Source organism: Neopelma chrysocephalum, unplaced genomic scaffold (genome assembly GCF_003984885.1).
Source record: "Neopelma chrysocephalum unplaced genomic scaffold, ASM398488v2 Primary Assembly neopelma1_76, whole genome shotgun sequence".
Lineage (NCBI taxonomy): Eukaryota > Metazoa > Chordata > Aves > Passeriformes > Pipridae > Neopelma > Neopelma chrysocephalum.
In genome coordinates, this window is record NW_020897737.1 from 13887658 (window position 1) to 13913564 (window position 25907).

The 25907-nt window shown below is 44.7% G+C and overlaps 1 protein-coding gene across 4 annotated transcripts in view; it reads right to left on the bottom strand.

The window, feature by feature from the left end:
- PDE9A (phosphodiesterase 9A) overlaps positions 1 to 25907 on the bottom strand; it is a 49632-nt gene that overhangs the window by 1347 nt on the left and 22378 nt on the right. For 3 of the 4 annotated variants that reach the window (XM_027689102.1, XM_027689104.1, XM_027689103.1), the window contains 13 exons: positions 25224 to 25278; positions 24311 to 24381; positions 20115 to 20199; positions 15731 to 15812; positions 13367 to 13441; positions 10290 to 10376; positions 7091 to 7195; positions 5980 to 6062; positions 4947 to 5103; positions 3685 to 3798; positions 2955 to 3059; positions 1269 to 1397; positions 969 to 1064 (listed from right to left, as the gene is read on the bottom strand). In XM_027689102.1, coding sequence (XP_027544903.1) covers positions 969 to 1064; positions 1269 to 1397; positions 2955 to 3059; positions 3685 to 3798; positions 4947 to 5103; positions 5980 to 6062; positions 7091 to 7195; positions 10290 to 10376; positions 13367 to 13441; positions 15731 to 15812; positions 20115 to 20199; positions 24311 to 24381; positions 25224 to 25278 — 1244 coding nt within the window. The remainder of the gene's footprint in view (positions 1 to 968; positions 1065 to 1268; positions 1398 to 2954; positions 3060 to 3684; positions 3799 to 4946; positions 5104 to 5979; positions 6063 to 7090; positions 7196 to 10289; positions 10377 to 13366; positions 13442 to 15730; positions 15813 to 20114; positions 20200 to 24310; positions 24382 to 25223; positions 25279 to 25907) is intronic. The other variant, XM_027689105.1, reaches the window with a different exon arrangement.

A 25907-nucleotide genomic window follows, 5' to 3' on the forward strand; every position in this document is an offset into this window, starting at 1 on the left:
CCTCTCCAAACTGAAGAATGCCTGAAAGACTTTGTTCTCCTTTAAAACTTAGTGCCCTCAAAGCATGTGCTCTTTGATTAACCAGCCTTAGTATCTGTGCTCCTGAGGGGCTTTTCCTCCAAAGCACTTGGGAGGGGGTGGGAGCTACACCAGAAAGCTGCTGTTCCACCCATGGATGATCAAGTGAATGAACCTTAATTTCCCACATAACAAACAATATCAGCACAACTTGTGCTCCAGGGCACTTCCCAATTTATTTTAATGACAGAGTGGCTGATATCATCCTGTCTACATAAATGTTTTCATGCCATAAAACCCCTACTCTGTGATTCCACTTGGGCAGGTTTTGTCGTAGACCTCAGCAGGGAAAAGTGGCCCTCCCCTGAGCCCTACGTGTCAAAATGAGAAATGCTCTGTAAATGGAGGTCCCCACTGAGCCATAAAATGGCCCCACTGGTTGTGTGTTTAATCCTCCTGGGTGCTGTGCATGACAGAGTAATTCCTCATGAAATTTCAAGCACACCCTTGATGGCAGACACGTGACTGGAAGTTCCTTGCCAGAAAATAAACTCACGCACTGATGGTGCAATGCCTTGAACTGCCCAGCCCCAGGACATTTTGCTGTGGTCTAGGCCAGCCTGACTCCTTCCCAGTGGAAGGCAGATCCCTCCAGGAGGAGGTGTCTGCTAACGTGCTCCCCTCAGGCAGTTATCCCTGGGTTTTGTCTCCTTCAAGCGGCTCCCTTCCCAAGGCCACACTTGTGTGGTACCTGGTGGACTCTGCAAGGACATGTTCTTACTGTTTGTAGCACACACCTCTCCCCAGCCAGGTGTACTGGATGTGATTCTCATGATAATGATTATGCCCTAAGCATTCCTGCTGTTTGGGAATCAAGCTGCTGTTTAATTACAATGTTTGGCATATTCAGTCATAATATTTACTATATCAAAGAGATATTTAGAGTTTACCTCTTTCATAGCATCATCTATCTGTTTTAATCCCTCGTAGTGGTCCCTGGACTCCCACAGGGGCTGGAGCATCACCTCCTCCACTTCTGGGAATAGCTGGGTGAAAACAAGAGAAAGAACATCAACATTTCCTGTCGTATTCGTGAACTTCCTACATGCTTTCACTGTACACACTAAAAACAGGGAGGAAGGCAGGGTGTGAATGGTGCATCCCCATTTCCCTGGCTATGTGAACACCCGATGGAGCAAACGCTGGAGTTCTGCATTCCCCCCTTCTGCTTCTGGCCTTGGGTGTCTTACCTTTGTTACTGTTTCAAACATGGGGATGAGGACGAACTTCAGGAAGCCGATCTGTGCCGTGGGTTTGGTCACTTTGTCGCGGTCCATGAACGGCGCCACTGGAAGCCCCTCGGATTTTTCTCGGTCGCTCTGGAACGAATCCAAAATTAAAAATATAAATCTTGGCTAGAAGAATAAATGAGGAGAATAAAGTACTGCTGATCACAAGCTAAAGAGCAGTAGCCTTCAGACACAGATCACAGAGGTGTTTGAAGGTAGCACAGAATAGCAATGTGCTTCCCTCGGGCCAATGTATCCCCTTTGTTGAGAGCAACATCTGGATAAAGACAACTCTGCTCAGTTACTTCTGCTCAGCACTAGCATGAAAATGTTCACCTCCAGGCTTACAGGGCATCTAATTCCCTTTGCAAGCCCACTGAATTTGTGAGATAAAATATTTCAGAGCACCCAGAAAGGTGGTAATGGCTCTTGCTGCTCTGAAAGAGAAGAAATAGGTCTGTAATTTCCTCAAAATTCTCCAGAGGGTGATTATTTTCAGCTATTCAACCAGAAATTACATCTCCTTCTTTACTAATGTTTAGAAGTAGTTCTGGCTAGCCAGGTCAATGCAGAGTAGTTCCACTGAGTGCAAAGGGTTTGCCAAGCTACCTACTTAACCACATAACTCATTATGTCTAGGTGGGTTCATGTGCAAGGAGGTCATGGACTGTGTGTGCAAAACGGACACTCTGTAGCAGATTTTATCTCCCAGTTATTGGATCATTCAGCACATGTTGCCTTTGCTGGGTGGCCAAAACAGTAAGGCACAGAAATACTGTAATTTTGAGTGAAAAACTGGACATGCAGTGAGCTAGAAATGTTTCTGACACATCACTTGAAATGTCTGTCTCTTGTGAGAAGCCCTCCTTGTCACACAGCCGACCAAAGTACAGACAAAACACCCAGGAAAGCTGTGGCATCTGCTCCCCAGAGCACTGCAGCTGTGTGTGGGCTGGGATCCCACTGCAGCTCGGACACGCTGCTCAGGAGCCCATCTGCCAGAGGCAGCAAAGGGCTGCTCGCCCAGGGATCCTTTTGTAAGACACCAGAAGCTGTGTTCAGCTGGGAATCCAGCGAGGAGAGATGTTTGTGAAGCTTTAAGTCTGACTCTGCACGCCCCAGCAAGTCTTCTGCCTCGTCTTTAGGGGGATGTTCACATGCAGTGAAAATAAACTAGTTCCTGTGTGATATTTGATATAATTTACTTGACAACTTTGTCTTGCCACTGCTCTTGTCCTTTTGGCTCAAAAATAATATATTTGCTAAAAAACCACGAGAGGCAGCTGCTTTACAGAGGACAAGCTTCAGCCTGCTGGCATTAGGATTTCTGGGTTGCTTTTGTCTTTCTTCTGAAATTTGCAATCAATTGCATCCACTTGCCCTCTGAGCAGGTTCTCTTTCTGGCTTCCTTCTCTGACTTTCTATAATAGAAGCCCTTCCATGGAACCATAGGATGGTTTGGGTTGTAAAGGACCTTAAGGATCATCTCGTTCCAACCCCCTGCTGTGGGCAGGGACACCTTCCACTAGTCCAGGTTGTTCAGAGCTAGAGCTGGACTGGGCTGTCAGACAAAGGAGCACCTGTAGCTGAGGTTGGGCTTCAGGAAAAGCAGAAAGCTGTGCAATTGCATCTCTCCCTCCTTCTTACCTGCATAAAATACTCTTCTAGTAAACAATCCACCCAGGGCTCTGCTACTTCCATCGGGCGGACTTCGTTGGAGATATCACAGCATTTTATCAGCACCATCTTCAGCTGGAAGAGGATAATACTTTAATACTGCAGTCTTGATGCCAGCCCTTTTCCCCCTATCCACAGCTTACAAGGCAGTGGGAGGCAATGCTTTCAACCAGAAAGGACAGTTTTAGGATTAAAGCAGAGGTCTTAAATGATCTGGGCTCTTCTCCCCTCTCTCAGGTACTCTGTGTAAATCACTTTTTCCCCCTCTGGCTTGGTTTCCCTGCCTGTAGCACTGGGATGTGTCACAGGGGGATGTGCACTTATCTGCTGCCTGAAGATATTCAGGCACAAATGACCATTAAGCTTTTTGTGTAGCACTCAGAGGCAGCTGGGGAAAGATTTCCCTAGAAGTCAAAGACAACGGGATTGGCAAGTAAAGGAGTCTAGAATTTGTGCTCTTGTGTATATTTTTTGTCCCACAGTAATGGACCTGATGGGACTCCAGGATTTCTAAAGCCAGAATAATCTGTTTTATATAGAGCACTTCCAAATCGTAATTATTTCTGGTGGGGCAGAGAATGTAGGAAGGATTCTTTTTTTGATATTATATATTGAATCTCGGTTTTTAAACAAACAAATATTAATCTAAAAGCTTTCACACTTATGCACAGAAAAATAACAATCCACGAAACCTCCTTACACAGGTCATGTGTTCTTCATTTGAGTAATCAAAATTTTCCATTTTTTCCTTGAAAGAGTCCAGTATTTCTGCGTGTCTCGCCATGTCTGTAGCCAGGATTAATGTAATTATCCCCTAGCAAAGAAAACATGTTCACATATTAACTTGACATTCTTTACAAAGTCTGCTATTGCAGAGCTAAGCAGGGTCTTACACACAGAATGCCTCAGATACATTACATTGTTCATAATGAAAGGGGAAATTTCTGACTTGAAACCATCAAGAAAACTTAGAAGAGGGTTATAAAGAGTTCATGGTGTATGAAAATGATGGTTGGATTGATCTGTAACACTGCCAGAGACACATTGAGGTTTTTCCTTTCTGATTGACTAATTGTAGAAAAGCAAACTGTACAACAGGATGTTAAAAGCCACACTCTGATTGCCAAGATCCACTTTTGGCTCCTTGGAAAGCACTGTGGGTTTTGCTGCTGACTCTTAGTGGCCCGAATAAGAGACAAAAATCACGAGATGTGGATGTTGCCTGTGCTCATCCTCTTTGAATTATGGGCTTTGAAATACTCAGATGCAGTCAATGTGTTAGGAGCTCTGCATCCCCCTGCTAGGCAGAGTTTATGATGTGAAAACATGTGGTTAATTTAAAGCTGTGGAGTTTCGTACAGATTGATCAGTTCTGGGCCCATGCCTGCTTCCCATGCCCTGGCAGAATCAGTAACTCCAACCAGACCAGTATCCAAGCCCTTTTATTAGTCTGCTTTTCCATTTGGTGTGTAAGGAAGGTGTAATGTGGAAATCAAGATCGAATTTTGGCCCTTCAAGTCATAATGGGAATTGTAGCATTGTTCACTGTCTCAGAGCTAACTGTGATGACTCCCAGTCCACCAGAGCCTCTTCCAACAGTACAAGTGCTCTGCTTTGCCCACTTTGAAGCCATTAATAAAATGTTCCCTTGAAGCATAAACTTCTACCACGACAGCTTAATCGTTCCCCAGCCAGAGCTAATTGGCTCCTTCAATAATATAAATATCTCCCCCCAAAATGTCATAGGCTTTAATAGTCAGGATGTAGTCATGATTTCTCAGCAAGACATCCCAGGGAGCGCTGCTGAGGAAATTTTCCAAGAACCCCTCTTGGATCCTTCCAGTGTGAGAGGCTTTTTTCAGTCCTACCCCGTAGGGAGAGCGATTTACTCGCGGGGAAGTCCGTGCGTGTTTGCACCTTCGGGGACAGTTTGCACAGCGCAGACGGGAGCAGAATTCCTACCTGTCTTATCTGTTTGAATTGGTCCTGGTCGACATTGGAGAAAATGTTGTATTCTGGCTGGGAAAAGATCTGGAAAGCCACAGCACAGTGGTGGTTCTCCAGGGGGGAGATGTCGTTGTAGCGCACAGCGAGCTCGGTCCGTGCGTTTATCTGGTAGCTGACGTGGAGAGAAACAGTGAGGGCTCCTGCAGACACACACCAGCTGCTCTAAACCACGCTGCTTTCTTTTATTTACAGCCTTTTCAATGCTTATTCAACTAGCTGCAGTTTGGTTTTTTGACTGTTGGTACTAAATCAGATTTTTAGAGAAAATAGATATTACTTTAATATCATCTCAGGCACTAATTCCCCCACAGGGTTTTTTTTTAATTCTTTAAATTTTACCAAGTCTCTGTAGTTTAAAATGACATGGAAAAAAATCCAGAAGGAGCTGTCTGGGCTCCATTCAACCCCCACTAATATCAAATTGAGAGATTCCCACTGATCCCAGTCAGAATTGGGTTCTGCCTTTATTTAATAAATGGTTACAAATAAATTAGATTCTCCCTCTCTTTTTCACACACACATGCATGCACACAAAAATGTGTGTGGGGCAACAACAGTAATTTCCTCACGTGATAATAAATAGAATAATATGACTTCATGATTTATAATCATAAAATAATGTGTAAGTTAAATTCCCCTTTGCGTTTTAGTGTCATTATTCTGTTATAATAATTTATATCTCTCTTAACATCTGTAAAGTATTTTTTTTTCATTTGTTTTCTCAGGAAAACAAGGGGGAAAGCGCTGGAAGAAATCTGAAAAACCATTTTCCTTACAGAGCCAAGGACAGCTGGTAACCCCAACCCAGACCTGAGCTTGCTGCATTGAGCTCTGCTTGGCCCACGTGTGAGTGAACAGAAGGGCCTTGGGGAAAGGTCATGGCCAGCTCAAGCTGTGAGAAGGAAAACCTGATCTGCCAAAAAATGCCAACCGGCATTACCTTCCCAATAGATTTTAAGGGAAGAGAAAGCAAGAGAGACAGACTTACGTGTTGTTATAGCCTGGATGGTCCAAGTCATGGCACACTGCTGCAGTCATGAGAATCAGAATGTCAATCTGGGAAAATTTCTCCTGTGAAATACAAAACATTAATGTAATACTATGATTTCTACTTCCCCCATCATAATAAATGAAAAGAAGTATAAAATCCCCTTTATTTACTCTTTAGAGAAATGCAAATCTGAGCAAAGAGAAGTATTTTTCCATAGATGAATTTACTTCAGCCAAGAAAGAGAATTCTGTCTTCCCTTCCAGTAAAAATGACTCAGATTTGCCTTTGTTGCATTAAATAACAGCAGCTCAGAGGAGGCAATTTTCTTGAAACTTGCTATTACTGCAGAGATCATATGAAAGCACTGAGATATTAGAACAGTCTCTTACAAGTTATTTGAGCACCCTGATTAGTTAAGGGAGGGCTGGAGGATGGCTCAGTTGCCATTGTGTTCTGCATTAATTAAAGTCAGGAAAAGAGTGAAAAAAATTAAATGTTGTGTTCCTACAGCTTCTGAATAGGATGAACTTTCATTAAAGCAAGATTTTCTTCATATTCCTACTGGCAAGAAAATATATTTAACCCAGTAACTGAGGTGTTTAACTACGGAGAAGAAAGGGGGGAATATAACTGAATAAAAGCAGTTTTGTACTGCTTTTATGATATTAAATTTTATTTTTTTAATTTTAAAATTTTATTATTTTATTAAATTAACATATGAATGTAGGTTATCCAGACAATGAAATTAATTGATGCCTATGGTTTGGGACAAAGTACAGGCTGAATGTGAATCCTGCATACAGTACATGCCAGGGATTATTTGCAGGAGCTCATCCAGGTGCAAACACACGTGTGGAGAACATTCTGTGTCCCAAATGAAGACCATACCCACAGGCCATAATTCATTAGGCTTTGGGATCTGATTCCTGGATGTTTCATGCTATCAGAGAGTCAAAAGAGCTTCAGTGTACAAACTGGGGATATCCAAGAGGTGAATTTAGCTTCCCAGCAGTCTCAGAAAGCTGTGTAGGTGCTTGGGGTCTGGAATGGGATGGCTGAGCGGGCCCCACAATGGAAATGGGGTGATGCTGTTGAGGTGGGGTCATACCTGGAGGTTGCAGAGTGAGATCATGCTGTACATCATCTGGGTCACGCAGAAGCAGTGCCGGAAATTGTGGAAGGGGTTGTTTCTGTAATTGTCATGAATACACAGCTGCAGAGAGAGGGAACGAAGCAGTCAGGGACAGGAGAGCTGTTTCCCAACCACACTGGAATCACTGTATATCCCTAGAGGAGCCCTGTGGAGCCCAGTAGTCTTTTCTGCTAGGACAGAGTGACAGCACAAGGCCCTCTGACACACTCTGACTTCCTCTAGGGGAGGGGGAGAGATTTCTGTGTTTCAAGAATTATTCAGCAGGTAAAGCTCACAGCAAATTCTCTCTCATACCACCCAGCAATGGGTAAACATCCCAGCACAGCTGTAATGGCATCTCAGTTCTCAGACAGGACTCTGTGCTCTCGTGCTGAATTTGTATTTCAAACCATGCAGTAGCTAAACGGCGACGTTGGGGAGCATGAAGAGCTCAGAGCACATCCCCATGCCCCTCTTTTGCTGAGTGCAAATTGTAGCTCTGAAATCCTGAAGGCTGAAATGTGGTTGTTACTTCATCTGCAAATGCTCAGAGGTGGCACTTTGGGGACGTGTTGCTTGGCAAAGCGAAGATGTGAATGCGCTCGCTGCAGCACACCTACACCTGTGTGGATTTCCTAAGCCAGGCAGCACAGGAGAGATTTAGCTTTTATGGGCTCATAGGGCTGGTTGTTGTGTGGTTTAACTTTCTACAGATCCTGGCTCTGTGCCACAGGCAAGCTAAAGCCTGTCTTTCCCTGTGTGCTTGCTACTGTCAGCCAGACTGGCTGAGTGAAGCTGGCACAGCTGGGTTAACACATGGCACAGTCACTATTCCAATGCTCTGGATATCCTGCTTTGGTATCCTGTTCTGCACAAAAAAGACAAGCACTGGCAGCACTGCTGGACCCTTCTGCTGAATCCTCTGTAGCCTGGACCCTAGAGAACCCCTATGCACATGCTTCAGGTACTGAACCTGAATTAATGTCATGGACAGAATTCCTGACCCTTCTCCAGTTAATACTGAATTTACTTCAAGAGTCCTCACACCCCACCAGCATCAAACCCTTTAACCTGGGATCTGCCTTCTAGGAAGCCTCAAAGCTCTGGATTAGATCAAGAGAACTGTGGGTTTTCACTGCTTATTTAATATTTGGGGGCTTCATTGTGAATGCTGTTCAGATTAGCCTGCAGCAAGTTTTTTAGAAATTTATTTTAAAATGAATAACTAATGGCACAGGATGGTTGCCAGCCAGGCTCACAGGTGGTGGGCAGTGTCTCACAGCCTCCATATGGACACCCTGGCCGTGCCCAGGCACTGCACAACACTGCATGGGTGTAATGCACACATCCAGCACTGGAGCCCAGGGCATCCCAGGGGACTCCTGACTCAGAGCACTGAAGGGATGGAGTGACTGGGCTGTATTAGTCATCCTTTCCTCCTCTTTCTGGCACATTTCTGTAGCCAGTGGATGTGGGAGCAAGAAAGCAAGTGTAGGCATGAGGTGGCTTTTTCCCACCCACTGAAGTTCAGACTGATGCTGTTGCCTAAAATCAGGGCATCAGTGCCCATAGTGTGCCTGGGGAAGTATCATAGTTGGAAGAAGAGTCCTTGGGGCTTTTTTAAATCATCTTTCTTTCTGCAAAGCTACTGTTTAGGAAAGGAAACCTCATCCTGTCCTACCTCTGTAGAAAATACACAATAAAGCCCCCTCGTTGCTCAGAAAGAAGCTGTCTTAAGTGCTGGTGGCAACAAATTACTTGGAGACACAAGCTAAAGGGAGCTGCCTGCAGTAATGCGTGTGGGTGGCATGTTGATGCGTGTTGACATATCACCTTGTTTCCCATGTTTTCAGGCTGTGAAACAGGAGGAGGAGATTTTCTGTTTTATCTACTCTGTGCCAGCCTTGTTTGTGTTTGGTTTCATCCCACCCCTTCTGTTCAGCTGCTTTCTAAGACCAACAACACCGAGCTTTCCGTTTGTCCTTCTCTGGGGAGAGATTTCCTACGTCTTGATCATTTTTTTGTGTCTCCTCTGAGGTAGTCATACTATTTCTCTAAAAAGGCTTCACCAGTGCTAGGCATAAATGTAGATGAGCCTTATGCCTTCTATGGTGACATTTTATCCCTTATTCCAGACCCTGCTCAGCCTTGTGCCTGGTTGGCTTCATCCTGCAGCAGGACACCAAGCAGTGAGAGCCACTGGTGCTTCCTGCTCTTGCTGTGCTTCAACATACGATGAACCCAATGTTTCCTTTGTGTTTTCTAGCTGCCCTCTGGATTTGTGGAATTTCTTCAGGCCTTTCTGGGAGTCTACATCCATCATGTAAAACAGTGCCCTCTATTCTGTGCAAACTCTCCGGGTAATTAGAAGAGATTAACGAGATGTAGGTCTTCACTACAGGACTGGTTTGAAACGTCTGTGTAACAAACTTCCCACCGTGATGTTTTTAATTGTTATCTCAATCAATTTGTCAGACAGAGAGATAAGTTTCAGTAGTTATAATTCTGCAGGCTATCCCTGGATCCTTTTTAAACAATGGATTAATGGATAAAATATTTTGTGTTCTACAGTTCTATAGGAACATGATTTTTTTCCAAGAAAGACAATATATTCCTCATCTTTTTAGCAAATGCTTTCTTATGCTCTTCCTTGTACCTGAAAACTTCGTGATTTTTAAATATTCCAGTGTTTCTTCCCTAGACATCTCACTTTTGGTATGATCTCATCTTTATCACATTTTGCATCTCTGCAATATTCTCAACATTAAAGCCTGAAGCAAAGGAAGTTGTTTAGCTTCTCAGCAATTCCTTTCCTTCCTGGCCTGCTCTTTTACTCCCTGTGATTTAGTACATCTAATGATTATTGGCTTTTTTTGCCCGTATCTGATGACACTTGTCTTGCCTCCATTTACAGGAGGTACCAAGAGCATTCAGCAGAAATTAGTTGCTGTCAGTAAATGAAAACTCAGCAAACAAATGGAAAACAATTTTAAAAAAAGTCATCTGTGACCACAAGAACGTAAACATTTTCTGAAGTACTTAAGTGTTAAGAATTTGTATAGACTGACTGCTGTCTGTAGGATTACTCATGTGAGTCAAGGTAATTCCATGGCCAAATGTCTCATTTATTGATTTTTGAATGTGAAAAAATGCATGTATAATTTGAAAGACTTACCAACCACCTCTTTAACGTGATAGGATTGATGTTGAAGTCTTTTACCAGCCCGAGGTCGTGGTACATGTGTTCCAAACAGCTCAGCATCTGCAGCCAGGAACAGACAGGTTATGGGCTTGGTAAATATCCCTTTATGATCCACTGCAAAGTGAATTTCCTCCTTGCCAGCATCGAATAATTGCAGAGCCCTCTTGTTACGATGAAAGAAGGATGTTCAAAGGTTTCATGATGAAAGACAGCTCAAGAGGGGAGACAGGGAGGGTCTGAAAGCTTTTTGAAGCAGGCATATTGCTGTTGACTTCACAGATTTTGTGCAGGGCTTTGAATCACACCAGCACTCTTCAGTAATTTAGCAATTCCCGCTCAGGAAAAAGCATTGCCATTTTTCTAACTCAGCTGGGACATGTTCTAACGCTCAGTGAAATCAATGGGAGCTTTTCCTCTGACTCCAAAGGCTTTGGCTGTACAGAAATGGATCAAGCCCTAGCTGGGTAGAAAAGTGACAGCAGAAAATGAGATCCTTAAAGAAACATTTATTCTAGGCATGTGACAATACCATCTTTCTTTATGACTTCTTGTCCTAATTCCACTATCTTAGCTCAGATCTCTTATTTAATGAAAGATCTCCTGTTATAACCCTACAAAACTGCAGCAGTTTTGTGACCACATCCCTGAGACTGTAACTATGAATCCCAATAGTTGAAATGCAAAGGCAGGCAGCTCTTTTGAGACAACATCTTCTCTGCAGGAAAAAAGGGGGGATGCAGGCAATTTAGCACCACCATTCCCATTTAATCACCTGGGCTTGAATGTATAGGAAAAAAAGATATTGATAATCTCAAGTGTTTGGGCGTTTAACAGCAGCCACCAGTCAGAAATGAACAGGCTTCCAGGAATTCAGGACTTTATGTATCTGTATTTCCATTTCTAAAGGCTAAATCTGCAGGGGTTGAAATGTAGCCATTGTATTTGAGAATGAGGTTCTTAGGCTGTAAAGCCATCCAGGAGTTTCCAACATGATTAATATAATGTCACAAATACAGCCTTGGAGATATTTTTTGAGTTAGTTTTCCATTATTTGGGCTCTTAAGAACTCACCAGAAAAATGATTTAATCTGATGAAACTTTATATTTATCCGGGGAATAAACATAATTCATGGGGTAACAAGTGGGCTAACTTTGAGTCATCCAAACAGGAAAGAGACTTTCCTGCAAGACCTGAGGGACACTGTCACAAGCTGAATTTTGCTCAGATCACATGGACAGAGTTTTGCTGAAGACCCCCTTGTCCTTTTCCTAGATATGTTTTGCAATAGTTTCATGAAAGACTTTCCGAGACAATAAGCTTGATCCAGAAGGGCTGAATTATCCTCAGAAATGCCTACATCCTGTTGCCAAGAGAGCTTTGGGTGAGTGACAAGGTGACTCTCAGTCCCAAAGCTCTTGCTCCTGAACACATGAGAATCTCAGTTTTCATTTTTGGCTTTCTTGATCAGCAGCAAAAGCTTGAATATGGGACTTTTTTAAGGCTTGAAAGTGAGAGGGCATTTGAGAAAGAGAACGCAGGGGTTTGCTGCATAGCTCTGTTTACTGAGATGCTGCAGAGCACATTATTCATTTCCTTACAGATGATTATGGTTTATGACCTGCCTGTCCCACACGTGGGCAAATGCTCATTGCTAAACAAGCATTGAACAAGAATTGAAATATTCTCTGTAAACACAAACCAGAGCTAAAAGGGTGAGATAAACCCATATGGTGCTCAGCTCAGCAGAGCTTGTGTGGAGTGTTATTTTTGAGCAGCACTCCTCCTTGCAGGGCATGCCTAATCCCCATGCCCTCTTGTTAGCCTCCTTCATGCCTCCATATAGTGTTTCCTAGTACTCTGAACGAGTTACTGTGCTAAAATATTATCCCTCAGCACACAAGAATCCGTGGATAATGGTTTTTGTTTCTCCTTATTCTTTCTTAACAGCAAGGACAATGAGCCAACAGTGTAATGGTCCACCTGTCAGAGTGTAATTCCTTCTTGCTGCAAAACCTGACAGGAGTTTAAAAGCTGGGGGCAAGGCAGATGTATGGCCATGGTAGAGAGAAAAGGGGCTGGAGAGGGAGCAGTGGCTGCAGAGCACCTCTGACCACATGAGGGAAGCTCTGTCAGCCTCTGCAAATGGGAGATGGACCTCAAGCCACCAGAGAGTCCTTCTCTAGTTCTACCAGACAGAGGAAATATCCTGAAGGGAATAGGATATTCCTGTGGATGCAGTATGGGGTGTTTTTTCCTTGTCATGTTGGACTACAGGTGCTGAGCCAGAGTGACTCTTGTATGCAGAACATCTGATTGAGAAGGTAATTAAGGAGATTGCTGCTGGGAGTGCTGCTGGAACTACCCAAGCCTTTCCTTGGGAAAAACCCAGCACTGAGTTTTTCCTGAGGGAGATTTGGTTGTATTTGCTGAACCTGAATTTACATAAGCTGTCCCTTCTTAGTATCCTTCTCCTTCATGTGTCTACAGAGGTTTGCACAGAACCTTCTGCAACACAAGTGATGGACCATGAAAAACACCAGTAGCAGTAACAAAAAGAAGAAAATGAAGCAAAAAGAAAACACTAATTGGCTCTGCAGACAGCTTTGCAACCTCTCCAGAACACACTTCAGTGTGATTCACACCCCTTGGCTGAAGGGGTGTGAATCAATGCGTGAACCTCTGCCTGCTGCCTTATTGATTTGAGTGGAGTTATTGATGATGTGCTTAAGCACACACTTCGCTAGGGATTGATTTGTTCAGATAAAATGGTATGAGAGAACTCATGTGGCAGTAATAATAGTGCACCAGTTGTGGGACATCACTAGGAAGGGACTAAATTGAAAATAAAGAAGAATCAGGATATGATAATCAGTATAATCTACCTGGCATCTGTTAGGAAAAACTATTGTATGTAGTTTTCATGTAGACATGAAAATAAAAGAAGTGTAGAGAGTAGGAAGCAGAAAAGGGGGAAAGCACTGCAGACTGTCTCTCTTCTGGCCTTGTTGATTCTCAGAAAGTGCTAAGCCAGCTAACATGGCATCCCTACCTCATTGGGCTCCCACAGCCAGACATCAAAGGTTGGTTTCCGAAGTGCTTCGATGGTCTCCTGGGACAGCATGTACTGTGGACAAAAAGGCACTTGGCATAAGTAGGGGTGTCCCTGGCATGGGACCTGCTCTTGGAATGTCTCTGGGACTCATGGGGTTCCATTTATGAGGGGTTTAGCCCATATTTCCCAAAGATCTCTCCCAACTGATCTCTCTGCCTTCCCACCCAACCCTCCCCACCCTTCCCACCAGCTGCTCATGGTCACACCAGGATGTCCATGCCTGACGGATGGAGATCCTTCTGGAGCAGAGAGGTGCAGGGTTTGGGAAAAAAGGGAGGAGAGCAAAGGTGTTACGGACAGGGAAGTGAGTAAATCCAGCATGGTAATATAAGAGACACAGATCCATCCCTGTCTGTGCTGGTTCTGCTGCCTGCAGAGCATGTCTGGTTCTGCTGCCTGCATCCAGTTATGGCTGGATGGTGTGAAGTGTCTCTGCTTACAGTGTTAAATTAGCTGGTGGGTATGATATATTTATTTTCAGATGATTTATGCTCTCATTTTGAGTGTTTTTTCGAGAACGCCCACAGTTTCAAATTGGTTGTCAGCCTGAAAGATTCGAGTGATTTTTTATCATTATGCTCAGAAGCTTAAAACAAAATCAAGCTCATTCACCAGTTACAATTGCATACAAAATGAAAACAAGGAGCATGGAGGGTTAAAAGACATGGGGAGATCAGGGTTCTACAATCCATCTTTCCAAGACTCCATTTATCAGAGTCGTTCTGGGACTCAAAAACCTTGTGGCTTTGATTGTGCCATTTACCATGGCTGTCCCTAGTTTGGGATTACTGTCCTGAGTGGGTGAACGACATTTTCTGAGCCAATAAACATTTTGATGCTTAATTCCAGGAGGAACAACTCTGAAGATCAGTTTTCCTCCTTGAGAAGGCAAGTCTTGCATTTGCCTATATAATGTACATTCAGTGGGATGTTCTGCAAGAAAACTGCAAATTAGCAGCACAGATTTGTTGCTGTGTACAAGATGTAACAGTGTCATAGTGACATCTTTTAGTGTACTCACTGCTCCCCAGCCTCACTGGCACGGGGACAAATCCAGCACCTGACAACTGATGACAAATTTTGCAAATCTCTCCAAACAGAACCCAAACTTCTAAACCCAAATTTCCCGTGAGCTTTGGTCTGGGGGTAATACAGAAATACAAACTAACAGCTTTCTCTGCAGCCAATAGTGCAACTCTTCGTAGCACCTGTTGTTAGTTCAAGATCCTAATATCAGAGCAGTACATCAAGGTTTGATCTGATATATATACTTATCCAGGGGAAAAAAAATCTGGTTTAGAACTTATATGTTTTGTGAAATCGTGTGTTAGTGTCAGGAGCACAAGCTTCTCGGGCAAAAGTTAATTAAAAGAAATATAAGTCCCATGGTCTTTGCTCCAGAGACCTGGAGGTCACTTTTGCCAGGCAGAGCAGAATAAACAGCAGAATTTACAGCTCGTTGCTCTATAAGGCTCTGAAGGCAAATATGCAAGGATTCATGTCCATGTCACACAGCTGCATCACACGAGGATTTCAGAGTGGCTGAGCCAGCTTTGATGTGTGCAAGCCCGTGGTTCAACTATGATTTGCACATGTGTGAGCTGGTGTTTTGTCAAGCTGTGACCTGGGCACTGAGCAGACACAACCTGGCAGCTTTTGATAACTCCTGGGGCCAAAGGCTGCCAGTGCTAGGACCAAAAATCCTGTGCTCTTCATGGTTTCAGCCTCATTCATCACTGTGGATTTGTACTTGTACTTGCCCAGGAGACGTTTTTCTTCCAGTGTTACTGTTTTCTCTAGCAAATACACTAACTCATTTTCACAGGGACAATGAATCATTCCGGAGAGAATCCAATGTCGCATTTTCTCTTTGTTTCCCTGGGTGAAGCATCCCCATAAATTACTTTTTAAATTAAAAAATAATCCATTAGGAGAGAACAGGAAGGAGCACTACTTTCAATTAGAGTACAACATCATAGAGTATTTTTGATTGTCGCTATGAGCGTGGAGAATAAACAAATATAACCAGACAAAGGAGCGTTAAATGTTGACGAATGCAAAATGTTCATTAACATTTCAAACACTAATGAGCCTTCAACTATTAAAGACTACTGAGGATTGAACTTTAAGTCACTGCAGGCAACGACAGCTCTTTCCATTGGCTTGCAGGGGTTTTGGATCAGGCTTTGGATTTAGAGTAACTAGGAGATAATGGCTAGGGAGTCATGCATTGTAAAGCAGAGCTTGTCAGGATGGCAACCATGTAGTAGGATTTTGGGAAGAGGAAGCAGTGAGTGGTACCTTTGGGTAGGATGGTACATCCCGCCGGGGAGCCGGTCTCTTGTTTTCATCCAAAAAGCTGTACTTGCAGGGACAGTTAGTCCTGAAACAAAATATTCATCTCTTCACATTTTGGGAACAGAAACACAGTGCCTTGAAAAATGCTGGAAGTACTCTAGTCTCTCAGTGGGCATCTTGGAGAATTACCCCACTCCCCAACCTCTCCCTTTCTAATGTGGTGCTGCTCAAATGCTTTAAAAGTGTGATCCTCTTTAGGATTTTCTCCCCTTGTGCAACACCTCTGTTGTCCCCTCTCCATCTATTTGCATTCAAGGGAGGAGGATCTGTGTATCCATGGATACTCAATCACTTCAATTTAAACCAAGTAACTTTCCTTTCAGTGCTGTCCATGGCAGGCATCCTTCTCCAAGGCTGGCAGAGCCCTGCCAGGGACCACACTGGGTATGGACACTGGCTCACTTGTGCTTATTTACTAGTGCAGGCACCCACTGAGCCTTATTTTGCAACCCAGCTCCAGGACTTGTAGCTTGGGTAACACCATCCATTTTGATGGAATGACTGTCTTGCCTGCTGCCCTTCATGTGGAACAACAGCAACGAGGCACAGACTTGGCAGACACGTCTGCTGGCTCCCCAGTCCTGGAGGAAAGGAGTCACTGCCAGAAATTACAGGTAATTAACACTTGCCTGGTTATTAACACCAGCACCCACTGTCAGTTAGCTATTCTTCCTTCCTCTGCATATTGAAAAGCCAAGCTGAGCAGAGGACCAGGGGAGACCTCATCACTCTCTACAACTCCCTTAAAGGAAGTTGTAGCCAGGTGGGAGTCGGGCTCTTCTCACAGGTAACAACTGACAGGTGGAAATGGCCTCAAGCTGCACCAGGGGTGGTTCAGGTTGGGCATCAGGAAGAATTTTTTCACTGAAAGGGTTGTCAAGCATTGGAAGGGGCTGCCCAGGGAGGTGGTGGAGTCCCCATCCCTGGAGGTGTTCAAGGAATGACTGGGTGTGGCACTCAGTGCTCTGGTCTAGTTGACAGGGTGGTGATTGGTCAAAGGTTGGACTTGATGATCTTGGGGGTCTTTTCCAACCTAAATGATTCTGTGATTCTCTAACTGGTGGTGGGAGATGGCCAACAGCCTTAGAGCCTTTGAGAACATCGAGGTGCTGCACTGCAGTAGGAGAGCAGTTTCTCTCCTTACAGCCACAATACTTTAACACAACATGTGTTTCCCAGGTATTTATTCACATGGGCTTTATTAACTCTCCTGTGAGGCCAATCTGCTTGCCTTTTGCATTTATAGGATCATGGAATGGTTTGGGTTGGAAGGGACCTTGAAGATCATCTACTTCCAAATCCCCTGCCATGGGCAGGGATGCCATTTACTAGATCAGGTTGCTCAGGGCCACATCCAACCTGGCCTCAGGCAGTTCCAGAGTTCTGTCCCTGTAGTTCTAACATTTGGATTATCCTTTCTCATTTTTCAAGCCTCCTGCCAAAGGAAGCAAAAAGAAACCCCCCAAAAGAAGCCAAGCAAAGCATTCCTCTAACTTTAATTGTCCCTTTTATGACTATTTCATATATTCTGTATTGCACCTCTTTTTAGTGCTTCTCTCCTCTGTTGGGAATTGGTCCATGTGTCTTTTCTCCTCTTAACATTGATGTCTGCTGTAATTTCTGGTGGCAGTGTCTGAATTCTGTGAAAGTTATGTCATCTTACAGTTCATGGTGGTCAGCTGACCTCAACCAGCTGCCTTTTCCTGCCCTGTTTAAGGAGATTCTCAGTTGGTGAAAAGCTGTCTTAATCGTTTCTAAAGCTGTTTCCTCAAAACTCCACTGTGTGGGGTATTAGTTGGATAAAAATAGTGAAATTGGGGCATTCCTTGCCCTAATTGGAGCTGACTACCAGGGTTAGCTGAGGGTCAGCCAAATATCTCTAATTCCCAGCTGTAGTGAGATATTGAAGCCTTCATCCCAGCACGCTGGGGAACGCACCAGAGCCAGGATGCATCAGACCTTTACAAATGTAAAACTGTATCTGCAAATGATCATGATTTTAAATGACACTATAATGCTATCAGCATCTGCCAGTGGAGAGTGCAAAAGGCAGACAAGCAGAAAGAAAGCAATTTGAGGGGATGCAAACGGGGCTGCTCTGCTCTTCCGAAGAGCAGATGTGCACGATGACTTTTATAAACCTGGCTGTTCAACCTTACTCTGTCATTTGGTAACAGCAAATATAAGAATAGGTAAACATACAGGAGTACAGCTGTGTCCACTCTGATGTTACTGAAGGAATAGATGCACTCACACATACTCATGAACATTAATTAAATTCAGACGTGATCCCTGATTGCAGCTGCAGTGCGTTATCTAGCAAATGACACTGCACAGGGGATGACAAGTCTAAATAGGAGCAAATACATTTCCACTTGCCCTGGGATGCCTCTGTTCCCCCACTTATCTCATGCCAAGGGGAGAGAGCTTGCTCAGCTTTCTCTGATGTGAAGCATCCCTAGGCTGGCATCACTTTAGGCTGGTGGCATGGCTCCTGTGGAGTTAAGGGAGCTTGGGAATAGGGATCCACGGCTCATTCCCATCCTGCTGCTGCTTGGAGACCCAAAAACTTAGGGTACAGATAATCATGGACAGAACTCTGGGCAAGGAGGAGAAGCTTCTGTGCAGCTGGGAGGAGGAAGACCCAGCTCCAGGAAACCAAGAGGAGCTGTGACAGGCAGCTGCTGTGACACAAAGTGATGCAGAGCAGAGCGAGTTGGGCTCCTGCTTCAGCGAAACCAGCTGTGCAGTGTGAGCTCAGAGCAAGCCAGTGTGGGTGTCTGTGCCCAGAAATACCTGCTGATGAGCTCCACACCCATTTTTATCACAGTTTTCCAGCCTCACACCCCATGCTGGTCTCTGGCTTTTGTCATATCTCATTACAAGCCCTCGGTGAAGACCACACCCCAGCTGGAGCCAGCTGCACTGGGCACACGTAGCACTGCCCATTCTGCCTTTTCTTGTTAACAGATTACTGTTTATACTACAAAACATAGACTGCAAGGTGACAAGACCTGAAATAAGAATGAGTCATGGCTGCTGAGACAGTCTCGTACTTCCCGCAGTGGGTGGTGGCAACTCAGCGAACACAAAGTTGCCATCACTTCTGGTTTTGGTCTTAATTTTCTATCCACCTGTGCATCACTGTGCTCCTAAGTGCAGCTCTCCCAGCTCCCTACAACAGCTGAGGGAAAGACAAATGGACACAAGCATTATTCCCATCACTGCCAGCACAAATCAGTGCATGTGTTTTGTGTCTCCTGCCAACCCGAGCTCTGAGTTTTCTGATGAGATTTCCTCACACACCTCAACAAGAGATGGTGCAAGTCACAGGGCAAGCTGCAATCCGCCCTACTGGTATAAATCTGGGGCAGACCTGAGGTTAATAATGTTACTCTGTGTTCATGCTGATATGACAGCTGAATTTGGCCTCAGACTTAATGGGAATGTATTATTGTTGTGCCTCCTGACATGTCTGGATAACAACATTTATAAAAGCGAGTGATTATAAAGTCTGAATCTTTTAGCGAATCTCCCACTGCCCTCAATAGGAAACAGTTTTGATTAAAGGTCAGAGAGTTTGATCCCAGATGAAGAAAACGAGAGAGGCTGTCAAGACAGCATATTTACATTTGCTGAGAAAAATCCTCCTCAGCCACATTTTGAGGAACATGGTGTATCCCTCCTCAGCAACCTTCCCAGAAGTATTCCTAATCTCACAGTGACGATTTGTTTGTCCTAATGGGATATTTCAGTGACACAGGGGGACACTTTCCAGCCGAGAACACGTACTGTACCAAATGCAATTTTTTTCTGCTTGTGTTTTAATTACAGCAAAACCAAGCTTCACAGTCACAGTGAGCCCTTGAATTAGAAAGCAAATTCCCAATTTCTTGTTGAATTTGAAATGGATGATTTATAATAGCATGAGGTCATAATTAGAAGAGCTGCTACATATTTATTTGTTATTTTCCCAGAACATATTGGAGCTGATTCGAGTGTTAGCTAGTTTCCAACCAAACGCTGCACTGCACAGAAGTTCTTTTCCCATTCCCTCCCAGTAAATCTGGATGAAGAATTCCCACTCTGTATGGTGAAAAATAACTGTTGCAAAACCTTTCTCTCTATTCCCATGGCCCAAGCTAATTTAACTGATGAATGGCTATAGATCTTCAAATGTTAAATTAAAGCCACTGTCCTTAATGGTTATCAGTTTCCTTGCTCTTTTACTTCTAAGCCCAGAAGGTAACTCAATTCTGCGGAAATGTTGCATTAGGGTTTGAAACCAGATCCTTATTTCTGTGGTCAGGTCCGAAGCAGAACTTACCTGCTGCTTCTTGCTGCCATTTCCTCCCTCATCTTTTTAATGTCGCGCTTGCATTTCTCAATCTCCACCACTTTCAGGCCTTCCACTGTCAACAAAGGAAAACAACAGGGGTGTTACCATGGCAAAAGTCGCGGGATCCCGTTTCAAAGAGCTTTAAACAGTGGGGTTATCCAGTGAGCCAGCAACCCCTTACAGACTGCCTCGGTTCTCACACATGCAGGTGCTGCCAAAGCGATATATCTTGGAAACCCACAGGAATTCTCTGCTGCCAATTTAGTTAATAGCCACAGTATTTTAATTCACAGAATGGCTACAACGTCTCGGCTTTTCCAGGTTTGTTAGCAGCAGTCGGCTGTTCTGGTGCCTTCACTTCTCTGCTGTAGAACACGAATCAAAGGAAATCCTGAGCAAAAAAACCCCTCCCGCGATGGGATGATAAGCGCAGGCAAACACGTCCCGGTAGGATTAGAATTCCCATTAAGATAAAAGGTTTTAATTTGAAAGTTCATGCAGAGCATTAAGGAGCTCTGGGTTGCATTGCTAGATACAGAAAAAAACAAAGCCAGAATGCAGGAGGGAGAGAAAAACGTCGAAAAGTTTTGCTCTAATGGTTGATTTCTCTCTCCTTTTTTTTTTTTTTTAGGTATTGAAAACCTGTCACTTTGTTTTGCCAATCAATTTTGTAATCAAAAGTTGTTTCTGCATGCGGCTCAAAAATCCTATATTTCCCTTCTGTATGTAACTGTGAGAGCCACAAGGCAAAAAGTTTGATTTCCTGTTTATGCAGCACACACTTTATTCCACGTAGCCATGAGAACCCAACTCAGTGTGAGTATGAGAATATTCTCCCTTTTCTTTCCCCCTCAGTTGGAGTATCACTGTGCTCAAGGACATAACACTGCACCATTTATTACGTATATGTCATTCATATGCACTCATTTCACAGCTCATTTGTTTACTGGACTCACTGTTTGCATGGACAAGCTGTGGTTCAGGGAACTCCAGGGAATGTGCAATCGGACAATCAGTATTCAGTAACCTTCTTGGAAAATCACAGTATGAATCACACTTATCTGGAGAGCAGCATGTAAGTGATAAAAACCTGCCTTGAAGGGCACAACTCTGTAGATAAGCAGAGACCTCAGTTTTGTTTATGTTTTGCCAATAACAACAAAGGTTGCTGTTGGAACTGGGAAAGGGGAAAGAGATGTGTATGAACCAAGCCCAAAATATTAGGAGAGGAAAGGGAAAGGGGTTTGATTTATGCTTGTTTACAGGAATACACTCTGTTTAAAAATCCCATGTAAAAATTTATATTTTTTTGTCTATCATTGTTACAAGCTATTTCTTTGGGTGATCACAATGTGATGAGAAGGTAAGTTGCTGTCCTGCTTATTCAAGATCTTCATTCTGGATATCTGGCTGCACTTTTTTGGGGTACTTTGTTCAACTGCTGATGATCAGCTGCAGCTGAGCCACAGGGCCCTTGCTGCTGTGTGCCACCTTGGTTCATTGATCCAGGAGAAATTCATGGGTATCCCATTTGCCAAACTGTCTAAATGGTGTCTGGTGCCTGTTTGAAGCAGTGGGAGCAAAGCAGAGTTGTCAGAGTGACAGGAAATTGGGGCAGGCAACTGCAGGGAGGAGTCCTGGTGCAAAATGGCAGCCCTGAGCATTTTTTCGTATTGCATCTCCTTGGTTTTCATCCCGAGCCTCTCCAGGGGAGCAGAGAATTTACATAATTATTTTCTTAAGGTAGATGTGAGATGCTTACAAATTGCAAAGGGCTTTTGCCAGCTTCCTTATTCATGTGTGGGCTGCTGTGCAAACACTGGAGCAGAGCAAGTGAAGCCACGGGACAAAGCATTCCCAGTGCTTGCTCGGCGTGGACTCACTTTCCAAGGGGAAGTGACAAGCTTTAGCTGGGATTTAAAAATCAGTTAAAGAATTTGGCTCCTTGAAAACACATCTCTGACGTGGTCTCTAGGCAGGAATGGGAAGGAAGCTGAGAACATTCCATGTGAGGTGCAGATGTAGCGCTGTCATGAGCACTTATCCCCACACACACGTCCCCTCTGGGGAAGAAATCCTGGAGATCACATGTGAAAGTGGTGGAAAAGGGATCTCTGAAGGAGACAGGAGTAAAGGCAAAATAAAAGCACGATTCTTTTCGCATTTGGCTTGCAAATGATAAATGGCCTTGTCATGTGCACTGATTAAGGGGCCATTATATTATTCTGCAGCGAGAAATACCTTCTGAAAAGACCCTGTGCTGTCTAAATAAATCCTTGGGCTGAATCCAGCAATGAAACATGGCTCTTAAAGCAACCTCTGGGAGCCCAGCTCGAGCAGGGAGGTTGGACACTCCCTTTCTCCCACAGTTTTGCTTTTTAGACGTGACAGCCAGGGATTCTTTCAGAATGCTGCAGATTTAGCCCTGTTGCAAACTCCAGAAGTCCAATTTCGAGCAGATGGGTGCACTTGTAGACTTGCAACCTGGGGAGCTCCTTCCTTCCCACAGGCTGAGGCTGCTGGAGCTGGGACTGGGAGTGCTCAGGGAGACTGGCAGCAGACTGGTACATCAGATGGTAATTCCATCAGCAGAGAGAGCCCTCATTTGGGGACCAGAGAATTCAGTTCCCCTGCATGGCACAGCAGCTCCAGGTAGGCTGCCTTCCCTAAACCAGCAATAAATTGCTGGAGTGTGCACGTGCACAACTTTTCCCTGCTGGCAGCGTCACGAAGTCCTTCCTTATCTCCCTCCAAGGCCTTGGGCTGCCAATGCTGAAGGGCAGCATGTGTACCAGGGATCCCAGGGGATCACCAGGGGTCAAAAGCAGCCCTTATCTGGCTGGGATAGTTGCTTCCCTGCACTGCCAAGGGGATAGAAATACCCACAGGAAAGTTTGCCTCATTTGCTACAATCCAAGGCATTTAGCTCTGAGGACTGGAGCTGGTCAGAAGTTTCACTGAAAATGCAGAGTGACTGAGCTAATTTCCCTCCCCCCCTCCCCACTCTCTTTTGGATAAAAGAATAAATCAGTGGAGCCCTGGGAAAAACAGCAGCCAAACAGACAGGAGGAATTCCTAATCAGGCTTTCTGCTGGGTGTAGGCACACTGCAGGCTACCCCCTCCATGGACATCCCACAGCACCAGGAGCCTGAGGCTGGGCTGGCTACAGGGAGAGGTTCCCCTGCAGCTGCTCTTGGAAGAAGGACATTTTTTCCTCTCCCTGCTGACAAAGGCATCAGTCTCACTGAGCAGCTGCAGGGTCAAGGTACCTTCTGGTCAGGGGAAGTTTCAGGAAAACAACTTCTTCCATGAACCAGAAACTTTTTCTTTCTTTTTCTTTTTTTTTTTCCCCAGTCAGCTCTAGTGGGAAAGTTCTATCTGCAGCTGCAGTGCTGGGAAAGGCTCTGCCCACTCCTGACTCCAATGCTGTGCATCCGCAAGGATGTGGCCTTTGGAATCGAAACGGTGCTGGGTGACAGCGCCTTATTCACACCCCTTCCCCGCCTCTCTGGGGCCTGTGTTCTGCATAATATACTGAAAAGAGCTCAGATGATGCACAGGGGTGGGGGGAAACAAATGAAAAACCAGAATAGGAGCTCTTTGACCGGGTGAATTTAACTTGGTTGTTGCACAGTAACAACATGGTCGTGTTACGGTGCAAGTATCCGACTGACAGGGAAGGAGGGCAGTGGTGTTACCCCCTGGAATTGCAGACCAATTGCCCCAGTGAGTGCTTTTAGGGACCAAGAAGTGTGTGTGTAGAGGGATGGGGGGGGTCACTGCTGGGTGCAGGGAGGTGACAGGAAGCTGGGTCAGGAGGGACGTGGGAGGACAGACCAGGGGGCTGGGATGTGGAAGACGGGGAGAGACAATGGAGACCTTCTGCCACAGGGACATGGGAACACATGGCCCTGGGCCCAGACATCAGCAGAGGGCTCGGGAGCCCCTCAAAGGGGAGGCTGGGAGGTGATCTGGACGCTGGACACCAGCCATCCCACCCTGGCCTCACTGTGCCACCGCAGGCTCCCACCATCCCCACGCCTCATCCCACGCTGGCCTGCAGACTTCTGGGCTCAATTGGGCCAAATTATGAGGGATTAGGAAAACAGAGGGGGCTGTGATTACAGCAGGGGGGATTCTGAGGCACCGGTTCCCACTGCAATAGGAATAAAGGGACACTCACATTCAACCTTTTTCTCCAGCATTGCCAAGTGATTAGCTACTTCCGTTTTCAGCTCATTGATTTTAAAAACCCTGAAAAGAAAACCCTCATGTATTAATGTTATACATTTAGTGCTGCACCTACCCTAAGTACTAAAGGACTTCTGCTAGAAATGCCTATATTTTTTCAGAGGATGGGTCTTCCCAACCGCGGCTGCCACAAGGAACAGCAAATTTTCCACGGAAATGCTAACATTTGGGCAGAAAATACACCCGGGTTTAATTTGCAGAAAAATTAACAGCCAATGATCTTTTTATGGCCCTGGGAATGTACTGTGGCTCTGCAACACTTCATCACCCCCTCTCTCAGCAGTGAGTTGCCATTGTAACCCCCCAGGGAAGCAAAGTTAAATTGATAATGCTTCGTCTAACAGCAGCGTCTTGGTGTCTGCACGCTCTGAAGCCCTCCTCCTCTCCTCCTTTTGAGTTACACTGGTGATTTGCTGAGCTGTGGTGGGATTGATCTGTCTTATTGAAACCAGCTGGAATGAAATAAGCAGCTGTACAGATGTTGAGAAATCCTCTCGGAGGAGAGGCATTTTGGGGTGATAAAGGGGAAAATGAAACAAATCAGATAATTCGACCGTTCAATGAAGAAGCATTTCTTTTGCTTCCTAAGAGGGAAGGAGCAAGAGGAGTATTTATGTTTCCTACTTCATCTCCTTTTCAGATCAAAGATAATCACCAAAATCGCTTTTGGTTTAAGCTACTGTATTGCTGTCAGCAGGAAATAACACGTGTCCCAGACCTAAATTTGGCAGGCAGAGTGGGATTTGAAAGAGGTCTTAAATGCCCCTCTGCCTCCTGTGAAAATTTCACTTCAGGCTGATAAAAGAAATAGCATTTTAAATTAATAATGATGTTGAACTTCTTACCTCGAGAACTGCTCTGCAATCTGTCCCAATAAATTCTGGAACAATTCTTCTTTCTCTGAAAAAAAAATCAGAGGGAGGCATAACAGAAAAACAGAGGAGAAAGGATGCCCTCAGCTCCCCTGCAGTGTGATGTCCCCAGACTTCCAGCTCTGTTGGTGAGGCATTTCGCCAAAAAATTGCTCTGGTCCTTTGAACAGTGACGGAGTTTGGGAGTGACTCCTGGTCTCACCTGCCTTCCTCTGCCTGCAGATTACAGTCAAGGTTTCTCAGAAGTTTAATTTTTGGGATGCTGGGTCCCTGAGAGCTGGCTTTCTTTAGGGCAGCACTCTTTGGATAGGAGACACCTTTCACACTTCTTGGGGGGGACACCCAGAATCGCTGTCCAGGTTTGGAAGGTCTGGCTCACAATTGCTGCCCCTGCACCATCAGCACACTGTGACAGAGTGCCCACCAACAACGCTACAGTTCATGAACACACAAAAAAAATTCCAAATTGCCTTTTAGTTTCACGCTGGGACATTATTTTGGTGCAAATTCATAAGGATCAAGCTGCTATGCGTTAACTTCAGACAAATGCGAGATGACAAAGTGACTGTCCTTTAAGAAGGAGGTCCACCCTTCCTGGCTTGTGGGATGGACACAGCAGGGTACAAGCTTCTCAACCCCTTTCTCTTGAGAACATAA